We start from the raw sequence: 26,348 nt of genomic DNA, 5'->3' as shown, positions 1-26,348 counted from the left end.
TGCCTTCTGGCAGGAGTTGAAGAAGACAGCTGTGTTTGGTGTGGTATTTTTAAACGCATCAATGCTGCTCCAATCCCTGCGCCTCGCCTGACCTATTTTTAGCCAGGGCTGGCCATTGTTCTATTTCTGTCACCTGTGGGCCATGCAGTTGTTGATTCACATGCAAATGAAGCTTGCTCCCTTCCTGGCTTTGCATTACTGCCTCTGAGAGGTGCTCAGTGCTCAGTACACAGCTTTCATAGCAAGTCGGCTTTACAATTTTTCTCCTACGCTTGAACAGACATTTTGCTGTGAGTAAAACAGCCACAGATTTGCTAGAGATAGAGAGAGACAGATAACAAAAAAAAAAAAAAAAAAAAAAGCTGGTCTTGTCCTCTTCTGTAAAACTTAGCATTTTGACCAGGGGTTTGTGAAGGCAGCGGCTCAGCGGAGAGAAGGCTTGCTGTTTGTGCTGTTGCTCTTCAGTGAGGCTGGTGTATCAGAGGAGGAGGCAGAGGAAGGGAGAGAGTTGCCTGTTATCGTGGTCTCTCCTCTGAGTGGCTGAGGGGTGGCTGTTGGTGACAGGAAACGCAAAGCTTGCAATGAGACCTGAGCGCTGAGTGGAGTATGCTGCAGACAATTTACGAGGGCGAGTCAAGTTTCTCCACAACAGAACGGCACGTTGGACACCAGCATTTCCCCAGACAGAGCACGATGCACAACGTGAACAACTCAGGTGATCACACAACCTGGTGCTCCTACAACTCTTGAGGAATCTTTTTTTATTTTTATTTATTTTTTTTATCCCTCATTTCCTTCTTTTCATTTTATTCTCCCGAATCCCTGAATCTGTTCCTGCCTCCCCTCTTCTTCTGTGCCTCTCTCGCACACATTCACTCTGTTCCCTTCTCCCTCTCTCACATACTCTCAACTCTTTGCGCTCAGCCGGTCTCTCATTCTGTGTGAAAAACGAACTCAAAGCGCCTAAGAACAGCAGCGTGGTAGGATCAGGCACTTCTTCCTGAATCAAGGTATTTATCTTCTGTGATGGTAAACCCAGCTTCATGGTTTGCCTTTCACAATTTGTGTCAATAATGCTTCCAAAATAGTTCAACAATGCTGTTTACTATTTAGCATTTGCATGTTTTGTGACTTAAGATGAGGAAATGCTTTAACAATATTCCCATGCTTTATTTGGATGAAATGAGTCACTGTCAACATGAAAGACACTACTGTGTTGCAACATACCATATCAGCGGGTACTTTTTAGGGAACAGGAAGGACTATGACAAAAATGCTGATGGGACAACTAAAAGGTTTCTCTCTTAACATTTAACACGCACAATAACTGTTCTATTTTTGACCAGAGAATTGAATTGAAGGGCACTTGGCTGACATCAGTATGAGTAACATCTATTCAATGTATTGTCTGGAGATGAGTCACACCATCTTTTTCAGCACGTCGCTATAGATAAGATGAGGAAACTGTTGACTGAAATTAGTTCAACTACAGAGTAGGTGTATTGTGCAGTGTCACTTAGTAATAATAGAGGAACTAACGTAAAGTTAACTATTAAAGATGTTCTCAATATTAGACACACTGTTTGTTACAAACAAATCCAAAAATCTTTCATCAAGAACTCCCTCCCTCCTCAGAAAAAAACAAAACTGTACTGTTAGTATGAATTCAGCATTGAAAATTGAATCATCCAGAGGCAGTCAGCTAAATGCGAGGACATTTAAAATTAAGGTACGTGGATGACATGTTCCATCTCTGTCAATAGAGAATAATAACAGAATAATTTGACTATCAAGCATCAGGGCTCTAGTTTTGTCTTAAGTCATGGCCGCAGAAACAAACAACAGATATACCAAGAGCCTGAATTCAGGATCCTTGCTTATTCTGTGGGTCAGCTATTCTTAGGTGAGTTATTTTCAGCTTATGGCATTAGCCTGCTAAGATTAGGCGTCTGTGCGTTATCATTCCATCTCGGCATGCTCCTAATATAACAGCGGATTGGAACAGATATTTATAGAGAATTCTACCCGTTTAATTTGTTCTCTGACATTATTCACTTCATACTGACAAATACTGTCTATGTGAAATTCTATTCCAGTGTGACTGTGTGGTTTTATTATACGTCACTATTTATCATTGGTAAAGCAGACTAATTACCTTTAAGACGGACCCTGGTTTAGGATGACTGTATTCTGATCTTTAAATTAACAGTTTAAAATATGAGATTATTGTCGCAAAAATTGTTTGTGAAGGATCCTTATGTCTGCTTGATGGGTTATTTGCTCTTGTTTTTTAAATGTGTTCTTGACATTATACACAAAGGTCCTTCTCTCCTGTTATATTTCAAGTGGAACACAAAATAATCAAATTTTTATTCTGATTCGTGCCAGTAACATAAAAGTTCTGACATAACAGCCCTCAGATGGGCTCTCCAATATGAATGCTAAATATTATGTAAAATCTTACACAAGCCCCATCAATAGGGACTCTCACAGACAATAACTACTGCACCTTTCAAGTCCTCTTCTCAGTATCCAATGTTTTCATTCAGGCTGCCTCTCTGTGTGTTGGATGTGCTCAACTCCAAAGACATGAAACAAAATAATACAAATGATGAATATGAGATTTTCTTTCTTACTCTCTCAGTTTCTCATTATCAGAATAAGTATTTTTAAACTGTAGGTAATAGTAAGAGTAAGCAGAAATGTTATTGGAACATTATTCACTTTTTTTTAAATACATAGAAAAGTTACTGTTTGTGCTTGTCCATCATCTGCAATATTATGAGATTCTTCCTTCCGGTGGCAATCTGCTGCTGCTCCATAAATGATTGATTGAGAATTTTATTGATCGTATGCTCTGACTTCAATGTAGTCAACAGAGACTAGGATAATAATTAAAAATTTTGACAGCTGGATGTGGCAATTATCACCTGCAGTTTCCTGGATTTCCACCTTGTCTCTGCCTGGATAAAAATTCAGCTTATGTTGTTTTATGTTTTGCTGGCATGACAGGAGATGACTGGACTCCTGGCTCCCCTCAGTAAAAGGCCTGCGGTGGTTCAGCTCGGCTCTCTTTGTTAGTGAATAGCCTGCAAGCCGCAGCTCTGGCTCAGCTGCAGGGACGAGCCTGAGTCTTAAAAATAACCTGTTTCTTGCTTTAGACATGCCAGCTGCTGAAAATAACAAGGCACTTAATGAGAGATCCAGCACCACATTGCAGTCCCAAGCATCAGCTTTTTTTGCCCTCCAACATCTTCAGTATCTCTGGTTCTATTTATACTGTCAGACAGGGAATTGAGATCAGTGACTATCTCTAGTGCTCTCTAAACACATGCGATATTCAACATGTCGGTGTAAACACAAAGTGTGCTGTTATCTATATTGCCAAAACTGATCTGTCATTAATGAATTACATACACAAATTACAATGTTGGTTTGTGGACAGCAACACATGAGGGTTAAGATGCCCTCAGCACAAGTGACAAGTGTGTTATAGCATGCGCCAAAGCCAACTGCTCACCCACTTGTAAGCTACCTCCTATGTTCACACACACACACACACACACACACACACACACACACACGCACACACGCATGCATGGGCGGACAAGGTTGTATATGGACACACACACACAATACTTAGAATGCAAAAAAGAAAGAGGAGAAGATTGATTCACGTTTTTACATAAATGTTGCCAATACAACTCCGCCATAAAAAAAAACAAACTTGCCACAGCTATTTCAGCCAACAGGTCTAAAAGTAACATCAAGCTAAATTATATGTTACTGTATGGAATGCTGATTTCTTATATACTATGGTATAAACTCTTCAGCCGAGAGAAATGTTTACTACAAGTTGGTGTTAAGCCACTGATTTCCTGAAGTTTCATTTAGAAATAGTTTCAACAATTTGAAACAGCAAGATCAAAGCGGAATGCCAAATTTAACACTTGAAAAGCACCTGCGAAAACAGCAATCCACTTAGTTGAAGTCCTTTCTGTGACTCCATGTTACATCAAACTCTCGCAGAACATGCAGAATGATCTCTTTGTCAATTCCAGTCTCATGATTTGTGTTCATCAGTTTAAGTCCAGTGGCACTCAGCAGTCTTTAAGCTGCACTGTTTTAAAGATTTCTCTGAAAATGTCTCCATCCTGGATCTCATTAGACGGAGCTGCCTGCCCGCTGTAAGGCTTCCATCTTGGATGTAATGTTTTGAGTTTGACAGTCAGATGAGCCGTTACTCTACCCTGTCTGAAGTAATTTTGGAATGCTGAAGTATCACATATTTTTCTGGACTTCAACAATAGTGGTAAGGATAGCTGCAATGATATACTGTATTCTCTCTTGATTGTGAGCCTCCTGTTGGCGGCCACCAGCATCTGTTGTAATGATAAAAATGGGAGCTATAACATCAGCAGACTCACAGCTCACAGTACAGTTCCCGTCAGAATCTTCGCTGTTTGTAATTGTTTGTTTTCCATATTCAAAAGCATAAAAATGTTTTTTTTTGCTCATTTATAGCATATTATGCTCAAGATAAACTGAATTGTAAATTTCCCAGTTTGGGATCAATAAAGTATGTTTTATCTTAATTCATCTTAGTGAACGGGGGCAGCCTGGCTCAATCATATTAATCATTGAAATACAAACATAGAACAATAGTCCAACAAACAAACTGCTGATGTAAAAAAAATTTTTACAAGATAAAAAATTGAAGTTTAAAAAAAAATGTCTTGGTTAGAGAATCTCTTGAGTCACACTCATGTGTTTCATGGAAGGAACATGGGACACAGGTTCTTTGGGTGTTAATGAGTAGATTCTTTGGGTGTTAATGAGTAGATAGATAGATAGATAGATAGATAGATAGATAGATAGATAGATAGATAGATAGATAGATAGATAGATAGATAGATAGATAGAGTAACTCTCAATTTCTATTTTGGTGATGTTTTGGATATTTCTTCTAATAATAAAGAAAAAAAAGAAAAAAAAGCACAACTCTATCCTTGTTGGCCCTCTATTGTTCACCTCATTGGTGACATGGAATACGGCCCTACCAATTGTGTCATGCTAGCACACCGATGAATGGATGGCATTTTATGTACTGAGATATTTTGCAATCCACCATCAAATAAGGGGAGGGAGAAGATTACAAGCTTGCAAACATGTTTATATACAATGCTGTATTTAAATAGTTATTTTTAAGTCTGTATGTTAATATGGATAAATGAATGAATGTAAACATAGTCTTTGTTTGTACATAGTGAAACTCTGCAGGGCACATTTAATGAAAAGTCCAGCTCTACCCGTTAATGCTAAAAACAGCATGTTTGACATGGTATTATGGCACAACTTGTTTTGATGATGTCTGAATGTGATTAGTATTCATCAGTCAGACCACAATGTACTTTACCTTCAAAATAAAACGTTAATGTTAAGAATAGCAGCTACATCTATATTTAGTGGCTGAGGTTTACACTGTTAATTACTAGTTTTGAAACTGTTTGAAACTGTGAACTTGTGAGATAAGACAGATGTCATTTTAATGGCAGGGTGCTTTTTAAAACTGGTATTCAAACCCGCTTGGGTAGTAACATTTATAGTGATATTTTGTTCATTATAAAAGTCTGTGTTGAAGACTCCTCATCAGTTAAAGTAATGTGACTAGTGATGTGTGTCTGTTTTCTTTTTAGAGTGGGAAACCTGCTAATGTGGCTTGAGGCAAAAAAAAGACAGCCATCCAACATCTCAAATTAAGGCTCAGATTGTCAATCTAAGCTCTGCAAAGGCGGATGAGAGGAAGATTGGTTATAGAAATAAACACTTTGGGGACACTAGCAGTACAACACTGGAATGGGAGTGTGGCCATAGGCCATCAGTCACCCTGTTCCCCCTTGGTGGGCCCTCCACAGGGAGGAATTTGGGCATGGGGCAGGGTGCTTGCCGCCGACTTGTGCTAAAAACAAATTCGGGAGCTGTCATTCATAAATCTCCTGTTTACCAGTGCCTCTAGACACTTCTGTGAACTTTCCACCAATAAAATGACACCTCATTTTTACCCAAATAAAGTATGATACCATGCCAATGACACTATAAGGCCACTGAACCAGAAGTGACACACTCTTCTTTGAGAGCGATCATTTCAAAAGTGACCCGAAAGTTACATAAATGCAGCACTGCGCTTTTATTTTTGCCTATGTTAAATTGAGCAGGCGGCCTCGCAACTGTGACAGTCTTTCACACATTGTCTATATTAAGACCCTGCTCAGAAAAGAATTTATATTTAGCCCTAGTTACTGGTGGTTCCGTATTCTCCTCTGCCTGTATTTTTGTAGCACAGAAACATCATATTTCAGTACTACACAGTGTGTTTGGCAAAAGATATATCTGATGTAATTTTGATATAATACCAGTGTATTCTGTGGCTGAGAAAAGTACATTGTCAGAGGTGCAATTTTACTTTAACTTTTAACTTCAATCAGAGCGGAGAATAGAGTTTGAAGTTGAAGTGAATCAGGACTTCAGGAGAGCTAGAACAGTGCTACCTACATTTAGAAACTTATTATGCTCCTTCAGCATTGTCATTCTATGCTTGCAGACACAGTGGGCAAAAGCAGAACAAGCGCATTAGGGTGTTGCAGTTTCCTCGAGGGGTATTTCATACAGACTCGCTTATGAAAGTTGGCTTGGGCATTCACCCTCCTCTATCTCCTTCCCCAGTTAAACCCGGTGTGATGTTTTGATCAAAGTAGATATCCTTAATGTCAGTCACAGTGAGGGTAAAGAATGAAACATGATATTAATTAGATATCGCAGTGGTGAATTCTTCCAGGCAGCAGATGTTTTTTTGTTGCTATATTTAGGTCCATTAGGCAAAAGTAGCACTAAGGCTGTCTAGCTCGCTGAGCTCTTCAATGGTTCACAGCTACATGGCTGCCCCTGGAACCTTGCCCGCAACAAAAGAGTCCTTTGTCAAGTACTTACAAGCTATGATTAATATTCTCTGTCAGGAAAGAAGGATCTGCTCTACAGGTGCCTGTTCCTGGCGCCTGTGGAGCTGCTGACCTCTTCTGTCATTTGATTGGAGCTGTTTTTAGAACACAGAGAGACAAATTACAGCATGGGATTCCCCATTACCTGTCTTGCACATTGAACAAGATTTAGGTTATCACTGAATCTCCACAGTATGTCTGTGACTGTTGAAGGCTTTTCAAATGCTTTCTCTCTGTGTTCTCTGCTGGGGACTCCATCCTTATATAAGAGCTGTAAGGCTGATATAATAGTCAACATGTCACATTGCTACTGTAGGCAGAAGATGACATGCAGTGAGACTCGATATCTGCAGGATGGGGAGACATAATTACGTTGCCAGCGTTGCTATGGCAGCGGCAAGTTAGGGTGGTGGATACTAGGGTGTGGGGGTTGTCACAGACCAGGATTGCGGCACTTGCTTTTATGTTTCTATTTATAATCATCACCGCCGCATACACATGGAATAATGGTAATAAAAAAAGCAGGGTACAGGACAAAACAAATGGGCACTAGTGAGCTTCACAGCATCACAGAGCATTGAATCTAATTGATTGCTACTGTGGTCTAACACTTCTCCTCTTGGAAGGTTTAACTCCTTTTCGGCATATTACTTTAGTTAATTAGGATAAATGCATAGCAGGACAAATACAAGGTTATTTATTTGAACGCATCCATTGTATTGTGTCAGTTTTATGTCATGCTGGTATGCAGTAAATTTGCACGTTTTTGTTCCATTGAATGTGACCCTTAAAAAGATTAAAGCTGTGAATGGACTTAATAAATCTCCCTCCAGTCAATGGATTTTTAAATTGGTTTGGAAATGTCACTCATTTCTAAAGAGACATCATACGACCTGGTCATTGTGTGTCTACGATTATCACATCTTGAGCAGCATGAAAAATATGTATTTTAGTTATTATTTTAAAAATATATATTTTATTTGGTCATTACTCAAATATGATCCTAAATGCTGCACTTAGTATGTTAAATTGGTCAAAAGATTTAGCGGTGAAGGGAAAATCCTTTTATACTGTAGCACCAATTTAATTAAATTTAGGAACGTGGATGAGACCAAAAACAGAAAAACACTGTTCAAAACAGTGATCATCCTCTCTAAAAAAAACCCGAAGAGCTGAAGTAACCCTGTTTCTTGTGTTCTTATTCTCTGTGGAACAACCTATATATAGAGCTTGGAGACCAAAGAGATGCCCTCTCATGTTTTATCTGGCAATTACTTATAATGGAGGTAGTCCAAAGATAAAAGTAGTTCTTACTGATGTGCAACCATTGTTGAACTCAAGAACAGAGATGGAGAGATCACAGGAACATGCATTCACAAGCACATGGGTTCCAGGCTGATGAACTAATGTTGTTTTCAATCTTTTATTTGGGGAAGTGCTTGATGTTCTAATACACTGTGAAGCATTTTATTAAATCAGTATATCTAAATAAAAGATGTGAAGTCAAACAACTTAGGGAGACACTCATTTGCATTACTAAAATCTGATCCTAAATGTACTGTGCTTTTTTATAAAAAATATCATTCTTGATTGTTATATTGGTTAATTAAAGTTTCTATTTATTTTATTTTAAATTTATTTTATATTCTCTCAATTAAACTCAACATACGAACACAATTGGTACCGAGAGATTGCTCGTAAGTTGAATTGTTTGTATGTCATTATTCTGTAAATGTCGATCTATAATCGCCATTTGAGGTCATTTTAATGTCATTACTGCTCTAAATATGAAAGTACAATTCCCTAAGACTTACCAGAAACAATTACAGGACACAAAAACAACACAATGAAATAAAATACAGCTACATGTTGTTTGAGTTAAGTCATTCTCAATTATACATCAGTTCTCATAAAAATACATAGAAAATAAAAATCAGGTTTCACTCGAATTTACATCTGCCTATCACAAATATTGGAATTGTAAAATCACTAGAAAACTGTTAAAAGCATAATATAATGTCACTATACAATAATCAGAATGAAAACAAATAACATCATCTTAGCCCCTAGCAACCCCAGTAACCCCCGTGCAGAATGAGCGGTTCAAGATGAGACGACGACATACGAGACTTTACGTCTGTCTGCCACAAATATTGGACTCTTAAAATCACTAGAAAACCATTAAAAGCCATAATATCATGTTATTGTACAATAAATAAGAATAGAAACATATAATCATATTAAAATATGTTTGTATAGTTCCATTACCTACTGTTAAGCGTCACTCACGATTCATGCATTTTCTTAGAATTGAGATTAGTTTACGGTAAGATTTCTCTCCTTATAATTTAATCTTTGAGGAGAAGAAGAAAAAGAGGAAGAAGAAAACACTTCATGGAACACTTTACCAGTGTTCCATGATAAACAACAGCCAAAATGAGCTGTTGATGTTGACGATTCACTGTATGGTACTGTAGAATATAGCATGTAGCTTACCTTTAGAGCAAAGGAAGAGGAGGGGGGTGAGTATTGGTGAGAGGCAGAGTTGTCATCATAGAGTTGTCATCACTTGTCATCGTCACCACTACCACTATCTGTACTAGCCTTTCATTTATCATCCATGATAAATTTTTAAAATTAAAAAAAACAAAAAACAAAACAGGAACAAAATCAGTAAAGTATCCAATGTAGAAGCCTGACGCTCTGGGATGCAAACAACAAGAAGATGGAGAGAAGAGTGTTGAACAAGCGTGAATGCACCCCTGCTGCTCGGTGGCAATTGTGGCAGAGTGGGAACTGCATTAGAATAGTCGGATACAGCCATGCACGTTTTTTTTTGTATCTCCTAATGTTTGGAAGTCGAACGTTTGTATGTTGAGAACTACACTCTAAAAAATGATTCAAGGACCTAGTAAATGTGACAGCAATATATAGTTATGCATGCTCAATAAAATTCTGAATATCATCATGATGAGTATTTGATTTGACTACATCAAAATTAATTCATAAAACTCCAACAGGAATATTTGTGTGAAATAGACACATGTAAATTAAGTTTACTTACTTAAAATAAAGTATTATTTGACTCACAGATTACATCAAGTAAACAGAAGGGAACCGATTCCGCCTTTTTAGGATTTTGGGGTGCTGGTCACTCACTCTGGCAGTGGCTTAGCAGTAGAGCAGATGTCTTGAATATGGATCGCACAGCCATCGGTGGCTCAAATCCAGCTCCTGCCAGGACATCCCTCAGAGTGTGAGCTGGTGGTGGGAGGTGTCGGGTCACCTCCCAGCCACTGCCAAGGCGCCCTTGAGCAAGGTGCCGTCCCCCCTCATTTTGGGGTGCGACCCCCCCCAAATTCAGTTACATTTACTCAATTTGTGTAGATAATTGAACCAAATCAATTCGTTCAGACATACTAGAAAATTTTACTTAGATTTTACTCATGACTCAGGTTTTGTTTTAACAGACTTGAGAGCTTTCATATCTACTCAATATTTGTAAGTGTAAAAATGTTTCACTGAATGAATTAGGTAACATACAGTATTATTTTTTTGAGTGTACTAACACTCCGGGTTCTGAAAGGGCATTGGGGGCCTTTCTATGTGGAGTTCAAATGTTCTCTCTATGGCTTTGCTCTAACTGCTTGAGTTTTGTCCCACAGTTTCAAACACAAGCAGTAAATATGAACTGGTGACTCGGGATCAGTAGTTATGAACGATGGTTTGTTTCTATTTGTTGTACTTAAGTTAAATGAAGCTCAATTTGTTGAATTAGCAGTGTTAATTTCTTTTATGTCTACATTTTTAATTAATACATTTAAATGATATAATCACATTCAGTAATTGGTTTTGTTAAACCACTGTTGTTGAACTAAATAAGCAGGTTTTATGGTGTAAAAACTATTATTATTTAACATTTTGTGTCAAAACTCCATTGAGTCTGTTATACAGCTGCTCTGAGGAGACTCTTCGCTGGTTGTTATCCGAAGTTAAGTTTGTTTATAGAAACTGTTATTACTATTCTAACAATTCTATACTATTATAGAATCGGAGGTTTCAACTCCTCCCTTTAATAACATGTTTGTCCTGCAACACTATACAAAATGTCTTTTACGAGATTTGATTTATAGAAGTAAATTGTAATTAAATGAAATGACAAATCTCTCTTTTTATTTTCTTCTTTCCCCTCTGTGGACCTCAGTGGACATTAAGCCAGACGTGCCATTGGCTGTAGACCCCTTGTCTCCGTTGGATCTTCGCACTGATCTGAGGATGCTGGGGCCAGGATCGGACCCAGGGCTGTGGGAGAGGCAGCTGCAGCAGGAGCTCCTCCTCATCCAGAAGCAGCAACAGATCCAGAAACAGTTATTAATCAGCGAGTTCCAGAAACAGCATGAGAAGTTGACCCGTCAGCACCAAGCTCAGCTTCAGGAGCACCTCAAGGTTAGCTTTGGACACTCGTATAGAGGCAGCAGTGTACACAGCGACGTAGTCCAGCACCACAGTATACAGCACAAAATGCTGTACAGTGTTCAGCAGAAGAGCACGACACAGCACGATATAACAGAAAAGAACACAACTCAGCACAGCATCATCTTGAGCCATACATTAAAGATCAGCACGGGTTTGTTTTTATGGCCGAAAGCAAAAAGTCCGTCACAGCAAAATAGAATCTTCACAAAGCTAGGGCTTTTTAAAAATAGATGTGTTCATATGTGCTGACTTGAAGCCTGTCTATTTCTCAGCTCCAGCAAGAGCTCCAGGCCATGAAACAGCAGCAGGAACTTGCAGAGAAGGAGCGCCGTCTGGAACAGCAGCAGCAGCAGAACCAGCAGGAGAAGGAGCAGGAGAGGCATCGACGAGAGCAGCATGTTTCCAGCCTGATCCTCAGGGGCAAGGAGCGCTCCAGAGAGAGTAAGAGCTCGACACCATCATCATTACCATCTCCTTATCATCAGGGGTGGAATTAGGCACTTAGAGGGCCTGAGGCAAAGGAGAGCAGGGGGCCCAAGACCATAACCCTCACAATTTTTTTCTCTTGTTTTTTAATACATGATATTAAAATAGGACCTTAGCATTATATGGATTTAACAGCTGGAATTTCAAGTTTGCTGGGTGTAAATTTTATAGAGAAATGACTCCATTGTCTGTTCTCATTATTTTTTTTAACTTCAGATGGAGCACAGTTACTTGTGTATTGACTCATGAAGATAGAAGTAATGGCTCAACTTTGTTATTCAAGTGAAAGATGAAAAAGAAATCAAATTAAAAAATAGCTCTTTGAAGGACTTTACACCGGCTGTCTCTGTGCAAACTCTATGATTTTATCATAATACTAATTATAGAAATAAGGTACTTCATTTAAACTTATATCACTACCAATCATAGGCAAATATATTTTATATGACCATTATGTATACACAAGTAGAGGACAAGTGAGAAATGTATCTTATCTTGCCTCATCTTCTTATGTGTTTCATGTCAGTTGTCTTGTTTCATCTGTGTGTGATTTTCATGGATGTATACACAAATGGATCATCTTGGTGAAATCAAATCTTAAATTTAGGAAAGCATGTATTTGAATTTATTTATTTGAAATTTGTTACTTGTGGAAAAAAGTTGCCAGAAAAATACTGAAATAAAAATACTGAGAAAACTGAAATAAAATAGTAAAAATAACTGAAAAGTCAAAAAAAGTCTTAGTAGATTCAGATTTTTGCCATTATTGCAGTAAGGTTGAAAGTTCATATATTTTATTTTGGACAGAATTGTAATAGTTGCATTACATCAATTTTTGCTAATTGAGCTATCCCGGAAGATGGCTGGAAACAAGGGGAATTTCAAAGTTAAATTTACTTTCATTATTTGATAAAGAGAAGTAAACAACAATATGATGTTGAGGAGGGCATGCAATCTAACCTGTACAAACAAATGATGACAAAAGTTGGTCAGTGTCAGCTATGCTTTTAGAGTACAAGAGAAAATGTCTGTCTTTAGCACAGTGGAAATAACTTCAGATATAATATTTCATTTCTGTTTTTTCTTCTATCTAATAATAGACTAGATTTATGACTTGTCAGGTTGGGTAACTTGAAGCTGTACCCTAACACTGTAACCCTCCAGTGGGAAAAAAAATCCCTCTGCAGTATTACATTGACAGGTTGAAAAAAGCAAACACACACACACACACACACACACACACACACACACACACACACACACACACACACACACACACACACACACACACACACACACACACACACACACAGAATATATATATATGTATATACATATATATATACGTATATATATATATATATATATATGTGTATATATATATATATATATATATGTATATATATGAAAAATATGGACCACTAGAGGGAGATCTTCCTACACTAGTTTTGGTTGCTCTAGTCTCGATGATAAAGCTCACTCTGAAGAAAAATTTAAAAAACAGAAACAGTAACTCATATAGGACAGTAAAATGAAAGAATAGGCATTGCTATGTCATGAGTCATAGCCCTAGGGTAACCTCAATCCCTTTGGTTCGGTCTTTTGGTCTCACAGGTGCGGTGGCCAGTACCGAGGTGAAGCAGAAACTCCAAGAGTTTCTGTTAAGCAAAACGGCAAAGGAGCCTGCCAGCAATGGGGTCCATCAGTCTTTGATCCACCACCAGAAACTGTGGTACACGTATGTATTTTCTGTTGTTTCAGACAGACACATAGGACATAAATGCAGATTACATTCAGATCCGATAGAAGCATAATCTATGCTGTTGTATTGATTTCTCTTAATCAGGTCCTCTCACCACACATCACTGGACCAGAGCTCTCCGCCTCTGGATGGCACATCCCCCACTTGTCAGTATATGCTGCCTTCACCCATGGAGAGCAAGGACGACTTCCCCTTGAGGAAGACAGGTTTGTTCATTTGCATACACTCTGGCACTAGAGACATAAAAATGCAAATACACACATAAATTTACAGAGGAAAATGGTAAGTTAAAAGATGTCACTGGTGGTCTTTATATGCTGACTTCTATTAGTAAATGTGCTTTTACTTCTTTAGTTTGTTAATACAGTAAATCAAACATATTTTAGAACCCTTGTCAGTCAAGAGGTTCGTGTATTCACTTAGTATTTTGTCAGGTTGCTGATGACCTCCTAATAACATCAGTGAGACTTATTATGAACCTAGTATAGCCATCACCACTGTTTGTCCCTCCAGGACTCAAGCGGAAAAATTTCATGAGAAGTGACACGTCCAGGAAAGCAACTAAAAATCTCCTTTGTTCCTACTGGGATTATACTAAAAAAAACAACATTTGAACAGATCTTAACTTTTAGCTTTCACTTCACAAGTTTAAATGTTACGATAATTGCTGCTATTTGTACTGAAATTGCTTTGCCATTTTTAAGAACAAACTCTGTTTGTTCCTTTGCTACAATAATTAACTTGTTCCAAAGCCCCTTTGAACTGATAAGTGGTAAATGGAAGAATTAGAGCACATTAATTTCTCCTGAGTTATTGGCTTGAAAACCTATTTTGAAAAGATACAGGTTCCCACCAAAAAGCAGCTCAGGTTTGTTGGTTTAAAGTTAAAGGGACCCTTTGGGGATGGCTGTGTAAATACAAGTAATTCCTGCCTCTTCGTTTGCATGAGAAAATGTGCTCACTGAGCTGAAAACTTCATAATTCTACAATGAGGTCACCAAATTACATTATGTTCTTTTCCCCACTGTGTCTCTTTTACTTACACTGGAAAGCAATTATACTTCTTGAGTTGTTTAACTACAGGTCTGTCAGGTTGTATGTACACACAATTTTGAGATCAGGTAAAGGAATTATACCTGGTAAATAAAGTCACAGAAGTAAATAAAAGTAAATGAACACTTTATCAGGGTTTATTTAGTGTTTTCTGTTTGAGTCATATCATCTACAGAACTGAGAAATACATCTTATATATATATTTACATCTTTGATTCATGCCTTCAGAACCCTATGATAACTGCCTTAATCATGTAATAGCCAGTTAGAACCAGTTTAAAATCACATTTGAGGCAACATTGTTTACTTTTATTGTGGATTCAAAAAGATTGTTACTAACAAATGAGTGGATGAATAGACTTTCAAGATCTGCTGTTTTAAACACAACAGTCTTGAATCCACGGCTGAATCAAGGACCTATTTCTGTGCCTGACTGTTGATTAAACTATTTCTTGCTCTTTGGATTCCCAAATCTATATGTGGTCATTTCCTGTCCGGTCATTCCTCCCCCACTTCCTGTCTGTCTTCATTTAAATCCTCTAAGCGCTTGGCACCCGAGGGGAACACACAAAGGTTGTGTTGTTCCTTGAGCCACTGGTTGTCACCGATAGCTGATTGGCAGGTTTTTCTGGGTTAAGAGGTGCAGGCTGGATGAACCTCGATAGGCCTGTTTGTTTAAGCAAAGATAGCTTTTTCAAAACAAAGTGGAGATGACTCAAGTGCTCCACGTCGGGCTTTCTACTACTTTACTAGGCCAAGGGGCTGATGTTCGCAATGAGGCCCATGTTGTGAATGTAAAATATATTGTATGATATACTTGGTTGTAGGTTGGTGGATGACAAAATTGGGGTGGGGGGGAAGCAATTACAATTGAATTCAAAAAACCTTTAGGAATTTATATTTACTTGAACAGAAGAATCAAAAAATTCTCTCATTCTCCAAATATCCCACGAAATAAACAGTCTGTGCTTTGATTTTTATCAGATTTCCTATCAAAGACATAAACAAGATGTGATGCCCTTGGCTTTATTTTTTACTCAGTCATTTAAGAAGTTCAAATGATTAACTTGTTTACTTGGGATTCATCCTCTTTGTTTCACTTCCAGGGACTAGAATAGATTGGACACAGGGCATGCGACAGTCTGTGACAAGAATAGTTGCAGATTAGCAGTAAGAAGTGCAGCAACCTCTCTGGTCTTGACCCAGTTATCAAATGTGTGCATGCAGCAGGTGCAGGAAAGATTCTCAGACTAATCCTGCAAAGGTAAATTTATAAAGCTCCTGGCAAATAACTTTTGTGAGGAAAGATACAATGGCGTTTGTCAGAAACATTAATAATGGGATTGATCTTACAGTGATTAATTTCTAGATGTTGATATCTTTTGTTGAAAGTACAACCACCAATGTGTATTAAATGATTCGTGTAAATTCATCATCAGTTTAAACCAGAATGTAAAATGCATAGCAGGCCCAGTTTTCCACACAGCCATCTGTCCAAATCCAAGCTGTAATGGACACAGGCACTCGCATTGACAGCAGTGGTGTTAAAATTCAGATTGAGTAAAGATAGCATAACACATTGACTTGCAAAGCCACTAGCCCTGCAGCACCTTCAGATGCAATAAGGTGATTGATTTATGACTATAGTATATTGCAGCCATTACTGTATGTTTTCATTAACTGAGAAGCAGCAGCAGAGGTGGCCCAGGTGTTTGGTGTATATGCTTTGCTGCTGCCTTCCCGGCTGCCTGTTGCACTGCGCACCAGAGCATTTTTTTCCATGGAGACCAGCGAGAAAGTGTTTGTTCCCATGATGCTGTCTGGTGTTCCTGTGGCGACCAATTGGGATGCGTAGCTTGGTGGCAGCAGTGTGTAAAAATAGAAAGCAATCAAGGCAGCAGGGCGTGAAGCAGATTCATACGACTCCCAAGAGCGTTTTCTCTCCATTTATCTCTCCTGCCTCCTTTCTTCCTGTCTCACTCTTTCATTCTACCTCACACCCGCAGGATTAGAGGTCTGCACCTCATATTAAAGAAGAAGGTTTTGCTGCTTTTGACAAAAGCCAGAAATAGCAGCATCTGGCCTGCTCTTGTAGCTGTGCCCCCATCGCAATGCCTCCTCTCTCCTCCTCGCTGAAGCGATCCTACGTCATAGCCCACTTCAATGCGTATAGCCATATGTTGTACACATCGCAAAGGACCTATTTTATGTTTGAGCTGAACTAAATTATAGAAACTGGGTTGTCATATAACTAAACTGATTTTCATTCAAAAGACCACATCATCCTTTCTATGTGGTTATTTCAGAGTGTAAACGGTGGAATTCTGTGTCCTGAAGGTTGATAAGAAGTCTCTGCATTAGACATGTTGACCTACTGAGTCGCTGTCACTGTGACAAAACTGAAGCACGACCCAACAGTCAGACACAATAGCATTTATTTACCCTGAAGTAACTGATTCATATGTTATTTAAAATTATTTCATTACCCATACCTTAAATCTTTTAATAAAATGTTTTTTGTAGTAATAAGACATTGTCTTATTTTATCAATTCCAGGGCTGTACATGTAATTACTTTTCATGACTCAGAGGTTATTTCAATTTAAAAAATGTTTTAATTGACATTCAATTGAATGTCATCTTGTTTTTGTCATTATAACATGCTGATTATTTATGCAAGAGATCTATTAGTGTGGGACTGTGCTATATTGCACAATAGTCACGCCATGTGTGGTATGTTTCATTACCAAAAGTCCAAGGAAAATTAAGAACATATGGAACTTTGAGCGACACATCTTATATGTTCCTTGACCACAGTTTATTTTTATATAACAATAATAAAATAAATAAGTTATCATTACAGTGTACAATACTGTATAATAGCCTTTTCTTTTCTAATTTAACTTTTACATTCAGTATCACTAAAATCAGCTTTGTGTTCATGCAGTAAGGAAGAGTAAACATCTCAGTAAATCAGTTTTGGACAAAGAAGGTTTTTATTAAATATCCTTAAATCTGTCATTGATGACTATTAAAATATTTGAAAGCAATTTTTCTATTGTGAAGAAAAATATGTCAGTATTTCTATCAACACTGGTGGCCTGGATTTTTAAGACAGGATCAGCTCAGGCCAAGCCATGTGTGCGTGTTCGGACTGTGTATTTGGGTATCTCTGTTTTGCATTAGGAGGAGGGGACGTTGGGAGAGCCTGAAACATCTGCCATGTTTTTGTGTTAGTTTAACTGCTGCTACTGTATCAGACTGTGGTCACCAGGGCGGCAGGTAGCGGACTATTTCACTTAGGGCCTGTGTGTTGCTCAACATAATTTAGTCCATATGAGGTGGAAATGGGCCCAAACCTGACTCATTTAATTTATCCGAAACCTGCTCTGAATTTCACTGAAGCTGAAATTGTAACATGTTGAAGTGTGACAACATTGCTTATTTTTTTAAAGTGATTTATAGTCTCTTTATTTCTGCTTTGGTTTCCACCTATTTTATGATGTTTCTGTTTTATTTCACAATGTTCCGTCCATGCAGGCTACATGAATGACTTATGAGAAAAAAAGAGAAAAAACCCCCACACGTTCTTTATGTTTTTAGCATCTGAGCCCAACCTGAAGGTACGATCCAGACTGAAGCAGAAGGTAGCAGAAAGAAGGAGCAGCCCGATGCTCAAGAGACGAGATGGGAACATCATGACTCCTTACAAGAAGAGAGCTCTGGAGCTGATGGGTATGTAAAACTGCTGGCCATATTGCCTTTTCTATCACACGATTTTTTTTTTCTTTTTCTGAAAACAATGTTAACCTTTATTTTGGTGTTATTATTAGATCTGCATAACAATAAGCTGTTTTTCAGTGTAATAGCATACTATGTCATTTCACCTTTATGTAAGAAGGACCTTTGAAATCTAGCAGTCAGGCTCATACACATTCTGCTGAGAGCCTGCAGCTGTTATGCCAAACCTCTGTGTATGTGTTGTGTGCAGAATGTGAACGTGCGTACGGTTTCTAACTCCTTGATGTTTTGTAGACTCTACGCCCACCAACAGTGCCCCTGGCTCTGGCCCCAGCTCCCCCATAGGGGCCTCCAGTGCCTTAGGTGCTGAAAATGGTCCCTCTTCCCTGCCTACTACCACGAAAACGGAGGTATGGTTATAAATCATCATCCCTGCTATTGATTTTCCGAAAAGTGAAATATAAAAATTCTTGTTATTCTGCACACAAATCAGTCAGATATCAGTAGAATAACTAGAATTTTATATCAGAGCACTAAATGCCTGTCCAGCCTTCTGCTGGCACCAATAAAAGCAACCATTTGTCTTCTGTCTGTTATGGTCCAGTGAAAAGATCTGCCTACACTGATGTTTAAAAGGCAGTGGCACAGTGGGCAGCGCTGTTGCCTCACAGCAAGAAGGTTCCTGGTTCAATTCCGTTCTGTGTAAAGTTTGTACGTTCTCCCTATGACCACTGAGGTTTTCTACAAACTGTTTGGCTTCCTCCAACCTCTAAAAACATGTAGCTTAGGTGAATTGGTCACACCAAATTATCCAAAGGGTGTGTGTTTGTTTGTCTCTTGTGTGACCCTGCGATAAGCCGGCATCTTGTCCAGAGTGTACCTCGCCCCTCAACTTTAGCAAGCTGGGATAGGCTGTAACAGATCTGTGACCTACAAGGCAGTTAAGTGGCTGTAGACAAGATGATTATCGCGTCTTCACGAAAATGGACGGATGGATAGAAGAGTTTAAGAGGCAAAACGTGACCCACATGGCTCATTGCCCCTGGTTTTCTTGTGTAAAGACGATGCAGAAAAATGACTGTCCTCTATCAATGTCGTAATTCAATCCTCAAACATTACTCTCCAACATTTTTATTCCAGATGTACTGAACAATCCATTTTTATTTTTTGCAAAACAAGGGAAAAAAACCTCTTTAGTTGGGCTTGGATATTGCTTTTGGCTTGTCACTGTATTTCTGTCATTGAACTGGCGGCACGCCTGTTCCAAGTCGTTCTGAGGCGTTTCCCAATAGAGTCACAGCTGAGTGACTGACCAGAACTCCCCTCGGACAAAACTCACAAAGCAGACCATTATAAAGGGTGGCAGATATGACACAACTCTGCACAATCTTAACAGAACAGCTGTGCTTTCTTTAACCATCACTATTAAATCTACTGGGGATGTCCAGCATCTCAGAGAGGGCAGAAATACGCTGACAGCAGGCTGGAGGTTGGGCTTTATGGGGACAGACAAACTGATTTTAATTGATATCCCAGGCACTGGTAGCCAAAGACGTCCACATGCTAATAACATAAACACACAGAATGGCTACTGCTCTCCTGAAAGTCACTGGTGGACTCTGGGGGTGGCTGTAGACCTCATGCCTGTAGCAAAAGCAAGGCATGTTTTTGCACCGTTACATTAGGTATCCTTTTTCAGAGGGAACGGGTCCCTGGGGTCAGATATGGGCCGGATATCCACATAGAGGTCACTGAGTACTGGTTGGGGTTGGAAGGATAAACATGGCTGTTCTAAACCACATGCTGGTCTACTTCTCTGTTGGGTACAGGAAGTATGCCCCAGTGCTGATGTTCTCTGAGAGAGTAGCCTGAGGGTGGGGATCGGGGAGTAAGAACAGGCAGCAGGCTGATCGAAGAATGAAAAACCGAGGGTGGAGCGGTAGATTTAGAAGTTTTCAGTGGTTTGAAAAAAGAAAAGAAAAGCGCTTTTTCCTCGCTAGTGCCATTCACACTCTAGGAAACCTCTGCTTGCCACTCTTTTATATCGTGTATAATAAAAATCATACCTTTCCATCTGCTGCAAGGAGGGCTGTTGTTCGTCATAGTGCATTAACATTTATGCCGCTGCTCGTGTTGCCTTTTGAAATTGTCCATAGTGGGATTCCTAAATCTGTCACCCCCTCCTAAATCACTCTGTTTTTCTCTGTCTCATGTGTTTGACGCAGAGATGGCCCTCACAGCCGAGATTATTTCGACCTGAGGGCTCTGTGTCCATGTTGAACTTGTACACATCACCCTCCTTACCCAACATCTCTTTTGGGCTTTCAACTGCATCCTCACCCATCAACGTGAGTAGTTTTTTTTTTTTAATTTTCATATAATGTGTGTTTTACATGAAATACAATCATAACCCACTCATCAATTTAGTGGTTTTATGATGTCAGACTCTGTTCAGCCCATATGAGCTGGCTGTCTGAGATCTTAGTAAACCTACAGGTCATCAACTTGTGGCCTCGAATGATTTTATATCCTTTACATAAATATTGTTCTTGAGTGTCTTGTGTCAGGCATGCACTTATCTTCCCTTATTACCTCATTTATCACAGCTTTAAAAAGGCAGAGTCCACTAATGTGCTACTCTTGATAACACAGCACATGATCTATCATCTTTTAGTTTTATGTCACATTCCACAGAGCCTTTTGTCAGCAGTGACTTCAAACCATTGATGGATTTTGATTTCAACATCACCTAATCTATTTCTAACTGCAGTGCAAAAACCAATTTCATTTGCAAAAAAACATTTAATATTTATGAATTGGTCTTATTGAATGGGACCCTTACATTTCCAACAAATTGTTATGAATGACTGCTTAATGTCGTCTTATTATCTCTGTCTGGTGTCTCAGGCTGCCATGGGATTTAAGGACAGATCAACAGAAATCAAGCATGGATTACCTGGGCACCTGCTGGGCCCTGTGCCCCTTCAGACAGGCCTTGAGTCTAAAGTGAGCCCCAGTCATCAGGCCCTTCTCCAGCACCTCCTCCAGAAGGAACAGATGAGAAAGCAGAAGATGCTCTCTTCCGGTAACCTGATGTTGAGCATTACATTCTGTTCAATTACTACCCTATAGACTGGTGCACTATAAATGCATCTATTAGTTAATCTAATTTAAATGTCCTATTACATCAGTGTTAAGAAACATAACTCTTTCCTTTTTCAAGGCCAAGGCTCGGCTCCATCTCACCCTCAGTCCCCTCTGGCCATGAAAGATCGGCCCTCCAGCAATCGGCCTAAACTACCAAAACACCGGCCGTTGAACAGGACTCAGTCTGCACCACTACCCCAGAACACACTGGCCCAAATTGTCATCCAGCAACAACACCAGCATTTCCTGGAGAAACAGAAGCAGTACCAGCAGCAGGTCCATATAAATAAGGTATTATGTCATTTATAAATAAGGGAGACTATATTTGATTCTCAGATTGCTTTCCCCAGGATTCTGTATTCTGTATACTCACAAGGTCTTATTTTACTTTTGCCTCATTTAATAATCTTAAGCACACAAATGCTTACCTACTTTTTGCTTTTGTGGAGGTATCTGTGGTACCTATAGTTAACAAACCTCAGCTGTTGTCTCTTTTTCCTGGATAATTTCTGTAAAGCAAAAAACTTCTGTCAGACTTCAGATGGGAGGAAAACCTGCTTCCTCAGCACTAATTCTGTTATCGTAGCCTAAGGCATCAGTTGCTGTTCACATGCTAACTCTGTGAAATTCAATTCAGCTAAGTTCAAATGAAGGAAAGAGTGCCCAGAATACATTTTGTTCCTCTGTGGCAATATTTGTGTTTCTGTTAGCTGGCCGAGGTGACCTTGCTAGACACAGAGTGTAATTATTCTGGTGAGCGACGTGTGTGAGGTGGCAGACACTGTGAAAGGCAACATTGTGTGCGCTCACATACTGATGTGTCCCAGTGCTGGACGTGAAAGAGCCATGGGAACCATACAGCAACTCTAGAGCATGCTAATGAATAGGCATAAAAGTAATAAAAAGCACAAAGCACCATAGGCTCTTATTGAGTTGTACAGTGCGGATGTCTACCTGTTGCCATAACAGAGTTCCTGTTAGAATTAATATTATAAGGAATTAACATGGGGAGTTGAATTGCTCAGGAATAATACTTAATGGCATTATTGTTATTATTAATAAAAGAACTCTGCAAAGGTTTGGTTAGAAAAGGGCTTTGGAAAAATTGCTGGACCATGTCTGGAAACAAGTGAACCGGCCCTGCTTTGATCACTCAGGCCAATGAGATCACAAGTAAAGCCTCTTTAAGTGCAGGTTAAAAATGGTCTCTAATCAGGGATGAGCTTTCAGTGTTTATTGAGAGGGATCTCTGAAACATTGCCCTAATTAATTTACCAGCAGAGGCTTGTGCACGCTTGTTTTTAAACGTCCTAAAGTGCCTGCAACAGCAGGGGGAGCTAATGGGAGTTCACAGGAGCTTGGGGATTTTAGGAGATATGAGCAGTGCTTACTAATTCCAGGCTAAGGAGGCTAATTCTTATAGCTGAAGGGATATTTATATAAGGCCTACATTCGGTAGACATGTATAGTTGTTGATTACCAGCTGATGAAAGCTTTTCTCAGTCCTGTCCTTGGAGCCCTCTTGTGGTTTAGTGCTCAAATCGTGGCACCATTTTTTATTGTATGTGTTTTTCAGGCTGACTTTGCCATGCCTCTGTTTACCCTAAGACGTAATTCACAACTTTTTTGTGCATTTACCAACATTTACTCACTTAAACATGTATTTTTTTTTTTTAGCTTTTCAACCTTTTCCTATGCTTCAGAGGAACCTGTTGATCCGGATGTAGAATTGGTTCTGTTTTTGATGAATACATTTTTAGGGAACATAAGGTCAACCAAAAATAGATTTGGTGAAATGACGTATGTGCATTATCTATGCATTAACGTCTTATCACAGGCACGTGAATTAATACCTCTGGAGTGGATTGAGTTCCATCCAGCAGTGCCATGTGTTGTGTTAATACCCTCATCAGGGAGCCTAGTCATTACCATGCTCCTTTGGGGGCTCTGTTTGCAGAAACTGATGTTTATGGCTAAAAATCTATGATTTAGTAAAGACAAGAGTTTCTGCATTCCTTGCTGTCTTTTATTAAAGTCAAGAGACTGACACTAATCCACTAAGCAGGATAGCCACTATTATTGAGTTTTGTTAACTTGCAAAAAAAAAAAGGAACAACGACAAATTTGATTCCACCACTACACTTCATATAAATGTGGTTCACCGAACCCACTTGTCAGAAATCATGTCAGTTTATTTGACATTTTCACATGATTTAAGTTAAACCTTTTTAGTGGGTAAAGATTATTGTAGTTGTCAGTACAAATATGGCATGTAATGCACCAGCGTCCTGCAATTTCTATTTAAGTTTGTTTTCCAAGACTAAGAGGTTCTGTGTTTTGTTCCACAAGTCAGTTGGCAAAAATACAGTGCCAAATCTGATTCATCGACATGAAAATGCAAATAAGAAATGTGGCTTTTGTGGCTTTAATTGTACTTCACACTGTTAGCTGGAACTATTTTCCTCCAATTTTGTGATTACTGAGGTTTTTGGCAGTGTAAACTTATGATTTACTAATTTAACAGTCTGAAAACTGTGCTGTGTTAATATAGATATGACACAATTGTGATTTATTTATAAAGATGCGGGCAGAAAATTTGATTAATTATGTGGTTAGTGAAACAAATCATTACTCTGTGTGTGTTTGCATTATTGTTGTTGTCTGCTAGAAACCTCAAAATATACATACACGTTCTATTTTGTTTCACTCTCATAAAAGGTTTAATAGTTAAAGATCATTGGCTGCAGGGTATGTTCATTAATGTGGAGCCAATGTGTTTTGCAGCTGTTGTCCAAGTCCATTGAACAGTTACGTCAGCCCAGTGCACACCTGCAGGAATCTGAGGAGGAGCAGGAGGAGCAGCAGCACAGAGAGCAGACGGATATGCAGGAGGACAGGCTGCCCCCTGGAGGAGTCATCCGGAAGCACACGTTGAGCAGTCGCAACAACAGCGGGTCAATCAGTGAGCTGACTGATGCTCACTACAGGGTCATCAAGGTTAAAGAGGAGCCAGCTGATAGCGAGGATGAGGCATTGACCAATCAGAGCCTGGAGTCAGAGCAGAGCACCTATCTCCACCAGGTCAAAGGGAGACTTGTGATAAGAGCCGTCATATGAAAGGGAATACAATGAGATCACACACTTGCAACATTCATAGATAAACAAGTCTCTACAACATCCACTTCCCTGCAGTTCAGAAACACACACACGCATGTGCACGCGCGCGCGCGCACACACACACACACACACAGCAGCCATTGCACAGTAGAGCAGCTGAGCTTATCCCACACACTAAGACTTTCTGTTTGTGATCTTTGTGTAGTGATCTCTGTAAAATAACTGTTTCACTTTGTATATATTATGAAGACATTTTGGACCGTTCTTTTTCGGAGCTGCTTTGGTTGTCTTCAGTGTGCTCAATTTACAAAAAGTCGTATGTAAATAAACTGTGGATTTAGCATCAAAGATGATTTTTAGAGTAAAGGTTGAACAGGTGCAGACCTTTAAGGAGCCACCTTGCGTTCCCATTATGTATATTTTTGTCATGAAATATTTGAACGCATCTATCCACTTCCACTTTGAGTCATAAAGTCCTCACAGTAAGTTAAAGAAACGCTCTACTGTCTGTGATGATGTTCCATGTTAAATGTTCTCTGAACTGAAATAATAATGAACATCTGCCTTAGAGAGAATGTATCCTTAAATCCTCACTGAGGATGAGCCCTCAGGGCAGATTTATGCCCCGGGAGCGTTATTGCCATTGGAATATGGTCTGCTGCTCGTATAGCAATTTGAAGGATAAAACACTAAATCCCTGCTTGGGTGTGCAGGCGTCTCCTGACACACCCCGAGTCTCCGTGTCTCTCTCTCGGAGCAGTCCCAGATCTAGGACTCTGTGTTAAGCTGCGCTCTCCTCCCTCTCTCCCTCTGGGTTCAAATCAAAGCTCAACGGGTTCCTGCCCAGCTTTCAGCAGAGGAGTCAGACAGAGAGAAAGAGAGAGAGGGCTGGGCAGGAAATGCCTTCTAGAAGCCAGGACTTGGAGTGATTCATGTGTGCAGGAATGTTGAGAGAGGAGGACCTAGGGTTGGAGGAGTCCAAGGGGCCAAGCTTGAGAATTGATTTACTGTCAAGGCGAATTACAAAGTGAGTGGGGATATGGTTAAGGGAGTCCCTTTTAAAGGGAATCGCTTCCTTTGTATTCCCTAGTGACATGCTTACCTCGACATGCAGGTTTGATGTTACTTCAATAAAAAAAAACCCCTGGATTGGACTTTTTTTTTTCAAGCCTGCTTTCCACTGAAAGTGCCCATTGCAACATGTATAGTCTGTCTTAAAGTGAAATCAAATGTATAGCTGTAAACCTTCCTGTTTCATTTGTACCATTGACTACTAAATGTTAGAAAATGCTAGTATGAGGTTCTGTGTTTGGATTCATGTGAAAATCAAAACAGTCTGTCTTATACTGTACATTGACATTGTCTGATGTTTTAGTGCAAGTAAACACAGTCAGAACAATGTGGGTCTTGTTGTATTGCTCCTTTGATTTGGTTGTAAAGTAAATCCCTTTGCTGCCAGTGGGTTGGTGGAGGGGTAGCGGTGGTCCTGTGGTCTGTTCATAGCTGTTTGCATTTCTTCTCTTTTTTGCCTTGTGTGAAAACTCTGTCTTTTTTAAAATAAAGTTCATTTAC

The 26,348-nt window shown here is 39.3% G+C and overlaps 1 protein-coding gene across 1 annotated transcript; it reads left to right on the top strand.

Annotated features, from left to right (window-relative positions):
* hdac9b (histone deacetylase 9b) lies at positions 1-26,348 on the top strand. Its single transcript, XM_068323549.1, has 11 exons — positions 1-715; positions 11,200-11,441; positions 11,744-11,912; positions 13,572-13,695; positions 13,804-13,925; positions 18,375-18,506; positions 18,807-18,922; positions 20,738-20,860; positions 21,420-21,597; positions 21,736-21,950; positions 24,444-26,348. Exons 1-11 carry the CDS (start codon positions 607-609, stop codon positions 24,774-24,776), a joined length of 1,863 nt encoding a protein of 620 aa, XP_068179650.1. The 5' UTR covers positions 1-606; the 3' UTR covers positions 24,777-26,348.

This window comes from Antennarius striatus, chromosome 9 (assembly GCF_040054535.1).
Source record: "Antennarius striatus isolate MH-2024 chromosome 9, ASM4005453v1, whole genome shotgun sequence".
In the NCBI taxonomy this organism is placed as follows: Eukaryota; Metazoa; Chordata; class Actinopteri; order Lophiiformes; family Antennariidae; genus Antennarius; species Antennarius striatus.
The sequence above is the reverse complement of the archived record's forward strand: the minus strand, read 5'-3'. Positions and strand labels throughout refer to the sequence as shown.

Coding starts and splice junctions, on each gene's coding strand:
- hdac9b (XM_068323549.1), top strand. CDS start 607: ATGCTGCAGACAATTTACGAGGGCGAGTCAAGTTTCTCCACAACAGAA. Junction 13,696..13,803: donor CACCAGAAACTGTGGTACAC/GTATGTATTTTC, acceptor TCTCTTAATCAG/GTCCTCTCACCACACATCAC. Junction 18,507..18,806: donor GAGAGCTCTGGAGCTGATGG/GTATGTAAAACT, acceptor GATGTTTTGTAG/ACTCTACGCCCACCAACAGT.